The 13,338-nt window shown below is 43.6% G+C and overlaps 1 protein-coding gene across 1 annotated transcript; it reads right to left on the bottom strand.

The window, feature by feature from the left end:
- Positions 1-1,171: 1,171 nt before the first annotated feature.
- On the bottom strand, positions 1,172-6,673 carry G6PC2 (glucose-6-phosphatase catalytic subunit 2). The gene is made up of 5 exons (XM_066621599.1): positions 6,456-6,673; positions 6,050-6,159; positions 3,635-3,746; positions 2,720-2,835; positions 1,172-1,686 (listed from the first exon to the last, which is right to left on the bottom strand). The coding sequence occupies exons 1-5, from the start codon at positions 6,671-6,673 to the stop codon at positions 1,172-1,174; spliced, it is 1,071 nt and encodes a 356-aa protein (XP_066477696.1).
- Positions 6,674-13,338: the final 6,665 nt, after the last annotated feature.

The raw sequence follows: 13,338 nt of genomic DNA, 5'->3' as shown, positions 1-13,338 counted from the left end.
AAAAAGTTTAATGTATAAAACCTGTCTCCATTTTCATCTCAAGATTGCCCAGAGGAGAGAGCCAAAATACATGCAGGCTAAGAGCAAGCAACATGTCAGTGCATAAAATATGTGTGCCCTATGGAGAAGCCTGAGAAAAAAGAACAAGCAATTACTGAAAATGTAATTACTTTTGCTTCACATTTTCAGCAAATCTGAAGACTGCCTTGTACTAGTAGCTACTACCTCTCAAATTATTATATGAGCCAGATGACTGGATCAGTATAACATGACGGTATTAATATTCATCACTTATTTCCATCCTCATATCTCACACACAAGCACACATTTAGGCCTCCATCACTTGGAATACTGTTGCTATACTCCCAACAATCTAGAACCCTGAATATTTATGTACCTGTATATGAATTTATGTATAGTTCACACCCTGATTAGTAGTGAAATGTGAAAATGCATCATTTGTGCACATCGCCCGTGAAACAGGGGATTTAAAGTGAACCTTAAAATGGTTAAGGTACTTCCAGACACACACATACACCCAGGAACTTTTAGCGCATATACAATCTACAAAACACTGATTACTAGAAAAGTCTGAAAGTGGCAATTATTACACCAAACAGGAAAAACTTGTTTTACCTCATAACAGAGGTATATTATGCTAGCATAAGCATATATGGCCAGGGGCCAGCAATCATATATGGGGCCGACTGTTGTGTAAGACTTGAATTTGAAGATGCCCCTACTTCCAATAATAGACACAAAATGGAGTGTCAAATAAAACTATACATGCTCCTGACTTGGGAGAGAGGAGCAGGTGGGTAAAGCACCTTTCAGCTGCAGAGGGGCAAGGGTAGAAAGTCCTGCAAATGTTGATTAACCAACATACATAGGCCAAACCTTCCCTAACTGTTGAAATATCGGGTAGCCATGTTGTATTGTTTTCATTTGAAGTATTGTTGGAGTTAAACAAAGTACTCAATCAATGTTTACGATTTGAGAATCTCAGTCCTGGATGTAAGTAACTTTGGATTGTATAAGGTAGGATGTTAAAAGTGGCAACCACCATTGTTCAGAATGGAACAGCAACCTTACAGTTCAAGCCCTCCGCCATGAAACTACCTTGGCATCCTGGATGTTTCAGCATCTCCCATGTCAAACTGGCAGTAAATATCTATGGAAGCTTCTTTTCTGTTGGCTCCATTAGCAAGTGGAGGCAATACGGGACCAGAGCCACCACTGTAAGAGGTATGGCCGCACTTTTACAGAAAGAAAGGACATAAAACAAAGACTCGGTGTGGGTGGGTAGCTTGATAACATCGTAGAGTTGCAGTGTAACTAAGGAAGCAGCTATGCATGATGCTTTGAAACTGGCCTTACAGCCATGCTTGAAACTTTTGCAGTTCGTGATGAACATTTCAGAGTTAATGCTGAGACCTAACCCAAAAAGAGCACCTACATTTCTCACCAGTCCAGCAAATGGAGTTGTGTCAATATTGATCCACTCTGGGTTGGCACACCATTTTTTTGCCTTTGGGACAGACCACAGAAGATCGATATCAATGAGTTTGAGAATCAGGTATAAGCCGAGAGCGGAAATGAAGAGAAAGACATTTGTCTTGATGTATGTTTTTAGACTTGCTGTCTGAATGGCTGGCGTATGTTCAAATGCTTCTGCAACAAGCATGCCTGTGAATTAGAAGGGAACATGAGAAGACGCCACTGTGAACTTGTTTAGTTCAATAAGACAAATCAATTTCCAAGTTTACATTTTGAACTGGAATTAGATCTTTTCCAGAAAAAGAGATGATGTGGTTTCCAATATAATGCAAAATATTTTCCTCCATTTGCCTAAATAATACAGTGTATGAACAGGGTGACAACAGAAGCCATTGGCAGCAATTTTTGTGACTGACAACTGGAAAAAGAGCCATGGTGCCTGGAGAATCCGGGAATCGGCACCAATCTCCAGGTGACTATTGAAAGCAATCCTGGAGTTTTTAACAGAAGTTTTGTCACAGCCTGTCTCCTTGCCCCACCTTCAGACCCATTCTTCTCATGTCCCCCATTTTCACAGCCCTTGTTTTTCACCCACTGTCTATTTTGTCCCTCTTCCTCTAGCCACCTGCCTAGTATTCCCAGGCAGTCCCAGTATATTGGACTCTGTATCCTTCTTTTGCTGGCCCCTTCCACCTTCCGTCCAGTGTTGGTTTCTCAGTAGGCTGCCTATTCTGCTACTTTCCTTCAATCACCCCAACTCTGGCTTTCCTTCCTTCCCTCTTGGGATATCTTCCCATTCAATTTTCCAGTTATCAGGCTGTCCCTAGAGCTTCTCCTATCCTTATGCATGTGAGGTTTAAACTCTCATTTCCTTCACAGAAGCTGGTGTGTTTGCAAGCATTCTGTTCAAGGAATTTCACATCCTCAACAATTAGAATGTTAATGAACATGCCTTGGACAACACACCTTGCCAATGGTTGCCATCAGTTTTATCATTCCAAATTCTTAACACATTATTACAGATAAATGTCTTAGAAGATGAACCAGAGTTGGAAACATACTTTTCACAACTGCTAAGCCAAATACTAGACTACATATACTTCTGCTTTACTTTCTTTTACCCCTTGCCTTGCTACTTTAAAACCTCGGTGTTTTATAATGAACCCAATATCTGCAAAACCAATACCTAATGTCATAGAAGAAGGAAGTTTTTTTTTATTACCAGCAATGACTCCAAGGATAACTTGATGTGGGAAATGTGTTGCTATGAATACCCTTGAGACACAAACACTGATCTGGATAATCCAGAAAAGGCTCCACAGGAATGACCAGGTGAGTCTGTGAAAGAAATGGGAAGGGAAAACTGAACAAAACCCCAAACTGACAGGACTATACTGCCTTATCTGTCATTCAGCAGGACAGCAAACTCTTACCAAGGGCCTGGCATCAACATTTAGAGTGAACCAGCCTTGACAGAACTGTTCTCTTACTGCTTTAAATCTTGCTCAGGGACAACCCCTTTTCTCTCAACCCACTGCATTCATGTTTCTCTGTAGTCTGTTTCTCTTTCCCTATGTCCCCACCTCACAGGTATCTCTGTAACCCATCCCTCTTTTTCTCTTCGCAGTCACAAACCCCTCTAGCCCACAGCACATGCTGCTCTCTCTCTGTAGCAGCACAGGTCTGAAACCCCTCTCTCTGTGAGCCCTGCCTCTGTTGTTGTCTCTGGTCTATAAGGCTCTGTTCCTGAATCTTTGATTGTGCATGCTCATCCCCACCTACAAACAGTGCTGGTGCAAGATTGCTGTGGGCTTTGAGACAAAGCTCCTCACCAGGCCCCTCCCCCCATGGCACCTCCCATCTGGCCCCTAACAGCACATTGGGCTCTACCACTGCCACTCATGCTGAAGGTTCAGCAGTTGGTATGGCCAAGTGTGTCTCCTAATGGTTGTGTGATCTTGACTTGTACCCAAATACCTGCCAGTTTCTCTATAGTGCATCACTATTTGTTCCCTACAGGTAGGTGGATGGGTGGCTGTGGGCCTTTGGCCTTAGCCCCATCTGGCCAACCACTTAATGCCATCCCTGGCAAATATATAGCTGCTAAGAGCAGGAAGAATTTTGGAGAGGGACTGACCTATGCAGAGTAATAGCTGATTTATCTTTTCTTCTCACTGTGTGGCTGAGGATTGCTGACACCATTACATACCAGACACAGGAAGATCCCATGGCATGTCCAGAGGGGCTTCCTAGGGAAATAATAACATGAGACTGAAGTGTTAGTCCAAAAGGCCTTTGAACTGTGTGTCATAAGGTAAGTGAACTGTGTTTAATATCCCAAGCTACTTAATCAATGATAGGAAGGTCATGAGCCAGCCGGGATCAAGAGTAAGAAAGAGGCATCAGACCAACTCCAGAGGGCATGGGAATCCAGAAATAAATTTCATACAGCATCCCTATGGGCTCAATCCTAACCTGTGCTGTGTGCTGGAGCAGGCAAGCCAGGAGGCTTGCGCTGCATCCAACACAGGTTTGTTGGCTGCAGCAGCGCAGCCACGGGCAAGGGAAAGCTCTTCCCCTTACCTATGGGTAAGGGCTGCGTGCCCCAATGGGTCTCTTCGGACCTGGGCCACCTCTACAGGTAGCGCAAGTCTGAGGAGAATGGAGCTGCTTGCCCCATTCACCCCAGGGACGGGGGTTGGGATCCGGCATAACTGCCGGGTTCCAGTCCCACCCCCGGGTCCCAGTGCGCCCGTCCATGGGCCCTCCCTTCTCCTGCCCAGAAACGCCCCCTCCCCACGCCCCCCATGCCGCTCCAACCCAAGCGGGAGCGCAGGAGCTGTGGCGGAGGCTTCTGCCTCCGTCCGCACGTTGGTGCATTTGAATGCGCCGATGCGGCTCCCACCTAAGGCGGCGCAAACTTTTGCAACGCCTTCAGTGCTCCTATACCAGCAAAAGTGCCAGTTAGGATTGCGCCCTAAATGCCTTAAGCTTCAAGGATGTGTTCCATCTTACCAGGGAAGGAGAAATCTCCAGTGATTTGAAAATTAGTCAACTAGACGTGTCTGAGGAAAAACATTTCCCAGACCCCAAATGTCCACAAAAGAAAAATAGTTTTCATCTCTTGCTTAGATCGGAAAGGGGACTGCCAGAGGAAGTAATACACAAGCATCCCCCTTATGTTGACCACTTTATATACATTTAATTATCTCACTAAAAGCCATTCTTCCATCGAGTTGCTCAGAGAAGCATACCTGTAGTTCCCAAGTGGTCTCCCACCCAGGCAACATACAGGACAAAAACCGGTTTAGTTTCAGCAGCATATGCCTTCAGGCTATATTTTGGGCCATGTTGTACTCTATGCCACCTGCTTGCACACAGGTGTTTGACTGGATCACTCTATTAACAGAGCACTCATTTTCCTCATGTGCTGTCTGCAAACCCATGTTTAGGTGGGCTCACAGTCCTAGAGTAATATCAGGCTTTTCCACATGGGAGGCTGCTGTAGACAAAAATCTTCACCATGTGGAAACAGTGCTAGGCAATGTCATTTGAAGTGTTCATCAAATTCTGCTATGGGTAACCAGCCTAGGCTGGTTTCAAGAAACAAGAAATAGCCTAGGCTGGTTTCAAGGCTCACTTTCAAGATAATGAGTGCAACATCATTTATAGCCAAACCAATCCAAATCTTCCCCCCCCCCACTGGTGCAGCTGTAGCATGTGCTGTATCCTGCAGGAGGAGTGGGACTTGGAGAGCTCTTCTTTATTTTTTCCACTAATTTCATATTTTGGCAGCTATCTGCACAACCAGTGAAGTTACCAACATGAAATAACTGCATTGGCAAGCCACTGCTTTTTGAAAAAGATTTTCCTGGTTAGTAGGCAGGATGCAAATGTCTCTTATTTCTCAGTATATATGGAAGGTGGTTAGGAGATACCCAGAGCTCTCTCTGCAATGTCAAGAATGTGGAACAACAGGGACGGTGTCAGGGATTGGCAGCTGCTGAGGGCCCACGATTAATCCCTGAGGCCATTGCTATGCCCATAGTTTTCATGTGGTGGTGGTGAACAAACTGTCTCAGGGCTCAGCTAGATCAGAGAGGACAATTTATTGGGGGTGCCCAGAAACCTGGAACCAGCCTTGTGGAAAGCCACCAGAGTTTGGAAGAGCTGACCCCAACCTAAGGAAAGGGGAATATAAGGTGTGTGCACATGTGCATGAGTGAATGAATGCACAGAGGACAGAACTGAAGAAGCTGTTTGGAACACAGACTGAAATACAGAGACTAAGCTGAGTTCTGAATGAAGGCTGCTTTGGGTGCAGGGTGTCTGTCTGGGGATTTGATGTGTGGTAGCAATCAGATTTGCTGCCTTGTTGGAGGACACTTGCTACTCTGATATTCTGCACCTATATTTGTAGCTAAACCAAATATCACAAAACACCATAAACCTCTGTTGTTCTCCCTACCAAAGGATCTCTCCAACTCAGATAATGCTGCCCCTGGCACTTCTCATCAGTTGAGAGGAAGGGGACCACATCACAATATCTTACCTGGTCCTGTTTCACATGTTATAGGAAACTGTGCAAGACAGGGACTTGTTTGGTTAGGATAGATCAATGTTTCTTGAACCCACCAGTATGGACGATGACCAAATAAAATCCTGCCAGAAAAGAAAACACATTCAATGAACCAACAAGAAGACGTTATTTAGAATGCCAGTAAATGCCACTGTTTCTCGTATATCAGTGCTTCTCACTTGAACATTAGAACAGAATAGCCATCATTTGATAAAGCTGAATTCATAACTATTTTCCATTTTCTGTTTTTAAAAAAGGCCAGCTTTCCAAATCTTATGTATTAAATAAGCAATGATCAACGGTTACATAAATATTTCTTAACTCAGTAGACCAAAAGTCCTACATTCCACCAATTTTCCAATGAAACAAAAAACCTCACCATTTAAATATAAGGTTGATCCAATCGCTGATCACGGCCACCCAAATCATTTTTGTCCCAACCACCTGATTAAGTTGGAACCAGAAAGGAAAATAAATTGAAAAAATGTTCCGAGGATCTCCAACATGTGACATGAAATTTAGAAAGCTCTGGTAAGACCGGTAATCCTTTTGCAAATGCTGAATTATTAGCACACCATTGCTATGGAGAAGATCCATTTTACCAGGTTAAAAGAAAGAGGGGGGGGAGGTTACTAAGACCAAACGTCTCGTTTCCCTTGTCTCAAATGGTAGAATTAAAACCATAGGGGTAGAGTTGTTAAAAAAGATGAAAGCAGTGTGTCATGCTTGATTTTGCTTTTATATTGTTCATTGCTGAAGCATGTGACGCGTTGCAAAGACGCATGAACTTACTGGTTTTGGAAAAAGGTTCTTTTGTTTGACATTTTAATTGGAAGAAGAGAGGAGGACATGCTGATCTGTAGTAAATTGCAAGCAAAAGTGTTGGATGCCAAACGCATGTCTTATGTAACCAATGTGTGAACAGTTGGGTGATGTTTGCTTGAACTTTCTGCACAGCTCATTTCTTCAAAGGCTGGACATTAGTCACTTGCACACTTGATTTGCTGCCACTGTTAGGACGATCGGGAGAAATACATGAATAATTGCTCCCAGCAGAGACCATGAAAGTTTCCATTTTTATTTGAAATTATAAAAGGTTCCTGTTTCGATGCTCATCAGCACTTAGCATAGCCTATGCTTTCGACTGTGATCAGATACAGTATGAATACATTAGAAGAGCTCTTAAAATGGTTTTTAAGGCAATAGTGCCCAAATACAATGTACTGGTTGACATAATGCTGGGTCAAGAACCTACTGTGAATAATAAGGCACAACTGCATGTCATATGTAACTCAGTGCTGCAGTTAAACACACCAGCCCATGTTGAGTTCTCTCCTATTTCCCCCTGTAACCTGTAATCACTTGCCTTATTGTGTGAAGCCATCAGGATGCAAGTTCTTCTGTCTATACCAGCAGCAGTGTGCACTGTGGGATGGGAAATAAGAAAGCCAATGACATCACAAGACGAAAGTGCAGGTGTAAGGATGAGACCGCAACACAATGTTAGCAGACCTGAGCAAAGTGATCAGTCCAACATACAGCAAAGCATCGTTAAGAATGCTGGGTCCCTTTTAGGGAGAAGGGCGGGATACAAATAAAGTTTTATTATTATTATTATTATTATTATTATTATTATTATTATTATTATTAAGAAGCTTTACAGCAACAAGGAAAGAACTGGAGCCATTGTTATGCAGTCAGAACAACAAGACAAGAAAAAGAGGCCAATGAGGTCTTGTCAAAGCAGAAGTCAGCAGTCTAAAATAGAAGCATTTGAATTAAGAACAGAATAGTTCACAGCTCCCCCTACTGGTAGGGATAAACACAAATAATGTATCAACACCTTCTGTTATCATGCAAATTTTACTCACATAGTCTCTGTCTTTCAACACATGGTACACGTGTACCACGTGTAATGTGTATTTCCTTCCCAAAGCTCAGTTTTGAAGAGCAACAGCACTGAGCTGGCATCAGGAAATGCTAGCAATGATGCCCACCACTTTTGATTTTTGACAAAAAGATCAGAAATTATTTTAACTTGCCAGTTCAGTGTCACATCAATGTAAGTATGAATGTGCTTTGTGTTGCAATAGACTGTATGTACCATGCCAGGTAACCCATCAATTCTCAAGCTTTTCACTAGACGTAAATACCAGCTCTCGCCATGTGGGAGCACATTTATACACAATATTCCCCATGAGAAACCAAACATGGTAAAATGATGGGATGGTGACTTTACCATGTCAAAAATGAATGCAGAACCTTGGAATTGGTTTGGTTGTTTTGTGATCATTCATGACATAAGAGGAGAGAAGATGGACAGGAATTTGGGCCGTAATAAGCATGCACAGGATGATGTGGAGCTGTAAATAAATGACCTCTTGTGGCTCCTTCATTCAGATCTGAGGTTGTTGGTTTTTTTGTTTTACTTTACAACAACCCTCTTCGAAAGCCATGTGATTAATGGAATCCTATAAAGCTATTATGTGGATTTACATAATGGATGGTTTCAATGGGTGAACTTAAAGAAGCTCATCTACCGACAGCCACTTCACATTTACTTTAGATTGGATAAATGTGTTTGAAGAGGCTTTTTAGCAGATTCTAGTCTTGCACTATTATCAATCTTTGTTTGATGCTGTTACGTGGAAAGGCATCAGAGCAAGAATTTGATTTTTTTTAATGCTCAGTTTCTGACAAACATTTGTGTTATGTAATTCCCAATGGCCTATCTAGCTTCTCGCCTCCTCCTTTCTCCTCTCCCATCATGCAACCTTCCTAGTGCAGTGTACTGGGCTGCACTCCTATGCACACTTTCCTGTGAGTAAGCCCCATTGAACATAGTGGGACTTACTTCTGAGTAAACATGCATAGGATTGAGCTATTAGTGATGTCAAATAATCCATTTGAATACAGTATGCGCCACATGGTGGCGCAACTGTTTGTCCTTCAGCAATGATATTTATAACATCGTAGAACATGTTAATATTGTTTGTTGGCAACCTTCAGTCTCGAAAGACTATGGTATCACGCTCTGAATGGTGGTTCTGGAACAGCGTCTAGTGTGGCTGAATGTTAATATATTGTCACTAATTCTTACAAGAAAGACATTTAGGCTACAATCCTAACCACACTTTTCTGAGAGTAAGCCCCATTGAACAAAATAGGACTTACTTCTGAGTAGATGGTTAGGTGGTTAGGTTTGTGTCCTCAATGGGATAATTCAGCAATTTAGCTAGTTTTGTAGTACCACCTTTATTGCTCTGTGTAAATGGCTTTTAAGCAAACCATTTATTTGTTTAAAATATATATACATTGCCCTTCTCTTCATGAGTTCACTCCTGATTTTGTTCCAGCCAAAGCCAGGTAGAAAAAAATAAGCATAATTCCTCTTATTGGTATGACCAGACTACCTTGTCACTAGGCCATTACAGATTAACTGTTACCCTGGGATGCCCTATCTTATCTGATCTCAGAAGCTAAGCAGGGTCAGGCCTGGTTAGTATTTGGATGGGAGACCGCCTGGGAATACTGGGTGCTGTAGGCTTATACCATAGTCTTTCAGGACTGAAGGTTGCCAACCAACCAAGCCTTTGGCCTTCATTTAAAACAATAAAAATGGCATTTCAAAATATTATGGGCTTACCTGCGTTATTTAATTCTTGCTAAATCAGCTGCCCAGACAGTTAAACTCCTCATGGAGTCTTTTGGCTTTTAACTCTAGCAGTCTGAGAGCTATCTGGTCCCTTTCCCATATGTACCCACTGACCTTCACATGCTTTACTTAGGAGGACAAAAGATTGCTTTGTGCTCTTCTTTCCCTGGGTATTTGTTGCAGCCTTTGGAGAATCACTTTGCTACAGGGGAGAGATAACAAGAAACAAACTGTGTCTTTGTATTAACAATTTTGTGTACAAATATATAGGCTGAGCAGGTATTATAGGGAGTTGGTCAGCTAAGCACACAAGGAATGCTATTTTATAAAATGTATTTTTATTGTTCACATGACATTGTACGTATTCAAGGAGCTCAGGGAGGAGGTTTATGGTTCCTCCTTTTCTGCTCACAACAAACCTGTGAGGTAAGTTAGACTGAGCGATGAGTTGCTGACCCAGTGTCATCCCAAGTAAGCTTCATGGGCTGAGCAGGGAGTTCATGGCACACCAATATGCCACGGCACCTTGGTTGAAAATCACTGTCTTGGACAGGTTCTTCAACTTCCTCAGATCCTCAAGCTTGCAAGTTGCATTTTGCGGAACTCTAAGATGAATTAGAAGCTTATCAAGACCTCCTCAAAGAGACACTCCATAATGGTGGACAAACTTCTCTGACAGACAGCTAAATACTAAATGTGCTTACAAAAAATCCTCACTTTGCTTTTCCAGTTGTCCAAATGTGATGTGATAAACTAGAGAAGCAATTTTCAACATTTGTCTTCTCACAACACACTGACCTCTATGGTTTTTGCTTCTTGTGATGTCACTCCTGGGTTCCAGGGGACTCTTCCGAGTTCTGTGGCTCTGTTTCTTGGGCAACTAACTGTAGTAACAAATTGTCCTTCTTCTTCCTTGGCAGAACCCAGAAGACTTTTCGAAAGATTTGCTGTTTTGAAAGCCCATTAGGGAGATAAAGCAGAGTATAATTTTGTGCCCCTGGGGGCTGGGAATAAGAATAGGCCCTCAGTTTGGCTAAACTTGTCATAAGACCCGACTAAACAGCCACGGGGTTGATGGGACTCGTTAGCCTGGGAAGGCAGCTCATTTGAGAGAAGGAAAACTCTGATCCCAAACCTCCACTGCCTTGTGGCTACATCCAGTTATGGAAAAGGCTTCAGGAGTCAACCTCGAGGCAAAATCCAGAGCCGGAGTCCCTGAGGCAGTTCATGGCTGAACACAGTCACGTTCTGGCAACTCCTGCGATGCCACTGGAACCAACCGTATTGGCCTCTGCCTTTCCATTGGACCATTTCAGCGACGTGGAGGGGGGGATTTGCTGCATGGGAAACAGTCTATCCTCCATATCTACTTTACCCAGGCTTCGTGCACTGGAGAGGACACTCTGTTCCAGAACCACCATTCAGTGCGCGATACCGTAGTCTTCTGAGACTGAAGGATACCAAAAGAACTTTGTGAATAAATTTGCAGCATTGTGCTCCAAACTCCCTCGGCACACTTGAGGACCTTTCGTGGCACACCGATTGAAAAAAAAAATCGCTGAACGCATTTCACACTTCTAAGGTGAGTATATTCATCATGCCTATATCTTTTCCCAGTGTTTTGAAATTCTGGAACATTTTGGAAGACACCACAGTGAATTATAAACCAAAGCAGCATTTTTGCTTTTCTCCAGAAATGTATTACTTGGGCAATTGATCTTTGGGTATAGGTCTCAGCCACACAGTGAGCCCAGCAGTTCCTGGAGCTCCCCGTTACATGCTCAGTATCTGCGCCTGCATGAATTCAACTAATTCTAAACTAACTGAACCAATGTATTAGTTGCTCTACATTTTTTCCTCTCTCATGCACATTCATTTGCATTTGCTAGCAGTTGTAGCCTCTTCATTTCCTTTGGCTGATCCCTTCACAAGTCCCAGCAGTTTTCTTTAGACTTGCATAACTAAACTGGAATGATCCACATATTTTCCCACTCCACTCTTTATATCCTTTCCAAGAGTTACAGTGCAACCCCTTCGTAAATAGCTAGCAAATATTGGCTATCAGTCAAATGAAGATGAGGGAGAGTGTGGTTGGATGGAATGAAGGGAGCTCCACAAAATGAAAGGCAGTCTGGGACATACCTAGTTTCTTGGTTTGGAAATCATTGGAAACTGATTTAGCAAGGTGTACAAGGAGAGGATATGCACAGCATTGTTCGTTCATTTGGGGCCTGCTCGCACCGCTTCAGCACTGGCGTGCAGACGTTCTGTAAGGAACGCCTGCGACACTTACTGCTGGACCAGCATGGACGCTGGCTCAGCGTGAGCCATCGTTGAGCCAGCACTGGGCGGAGGATGCGTGACTGCCACCTAGAGCTCTGGGTGAGTGCCGAGGTAAGCTGGTGTGTGGGGGGAGGTGTTCCAGGGCAGGGGAGGGCGGAGGGAAGGCATGGTGCGGGAGGGAGCCGGGCGGGAGGGACTGGCAGAGCTTTGCTTTGCTGGATCCATAGCCTCACATTGGGCCTCCTGGCCCGACACAGCGCTACTTTACTCTGCCAGCTAAATAGCTGGTGCAGAGACAAGTAGCCCTATTGCAGGGCATCTTACCTTACCTGGGGGGAAGGGGAAGAATGTCCCCTTCCCCCAAGGAGCCCCGAGGCACCACCGGTGGTTGCTGATGCGCTCAGGCAGCACGGCAGCCATTTTGGCACCACTGCAGCCCTGGATTTGGCTGCTGCAGTTCAACAAATGATTCTTTGTATGAACCAGAGCACTGTTTGTGCAGACACCCCAGTGGGGTTCAGATCCTTTGCCTGGAAACATCTCCTATGATTCCACACCTTCTTAACCATTAGGAACTAATGATGATCGCTGTGTCACTGTAGGATATTTTATTTCCTTATCCTGTCCTGTCTGAAGGTAGTTCTGACGTTTCTGCCTATGGATTGCTGAGCAATGGGTTCTGGGATATTTTCTAGGGTGCAAACTCATTCCATAAGGGAGTTAGCCAGTCCTATTGGGCCTCACTGTCACCTTGTGTGAACTGAGAAAACACTACCCAACACTTAACGCTGGCTGAAGATTGCAGGAGAAGAGTGACAGTGGTATGCTAGCTGTCATTCAGAGAAGTTTGTCCACCATTATGGAGTGCCTCTTTGGGGAGCTCTTGATAAGCTTCTAAGTAGGCCTAGGGTTCTGCAAAATGCAGCTTACATGCAACTGAACTAAAGCTAGGAAGATAAAACATTCATGATGACTGTGCATCTAAATATCAAAGTAAACACTATGTAACTAAGGTAACTGAGGTCATTTGATGCTAAGCAAATGTTTGCAGGGAGGAGGAAAAGCCAACAAAGCAAATGATTTCTCTGCCAGTATTCGCGGATGCCCACTTACCTTTGGAACATGGTGTTTTTTTGTCCAAGGCAGCAATACATCCAAGGCATTAACTTCAGACATTGTCATGCTCATTGCCATTGGACACAGATTAGAGAGTGATTGACGAACTGCATGATGCTGTCCTGTGAGGTCAGGCAGACAGTGGGCTTTCTCCTCACATGCCACAATGAACAACATTTTCAGAATGTAATGGTGAAAAAGGCAATTT

The sequence above is a fragment of the Tiliqua scincoides genome, chromosome 1 (genome assembly GCF_035046505.1).
Source record: "Tiliqua scincoides isolate rTilSci1 chromosome 1, rTilSci1.hap2, whole genome shotgun sequence".
Classification (NCBI taxonomy): Eukaryota; Metazoa; Chordata; class Lepidosauria; order Squamata; family Scincidae; genus Tiliqua; species Tiliqua scincoides.
The sequence above is the reverse complement of the archived record's forward strand: the minus strand, read 5'-3'. Positions and strand labels throughout refer to the sequence as shown.

Coding starts and splice junctions, on each gene's coding strand:
- G6PC2 (XM_066621599.1), bottom strand. CDS start 6,673: ATGGATCTTCTCCATAGCAATGGTGTGCTAATAATTCAGCATTTGCAA. Junction 6,160..6,455: donor ATCAACCTTATATTTAAATG/GTGAGGTTTTTT, acceptor CTTTTCTGGCAG/GATTTTATTTGGTCATCGTC. Junction 1,687..2,719: donor TATCCTTGGAGTCATTGCTG/GTAATAAAAAAA, acceptor TCTAATTCACAG/GCATGCTTGTTGCAGAAGCA.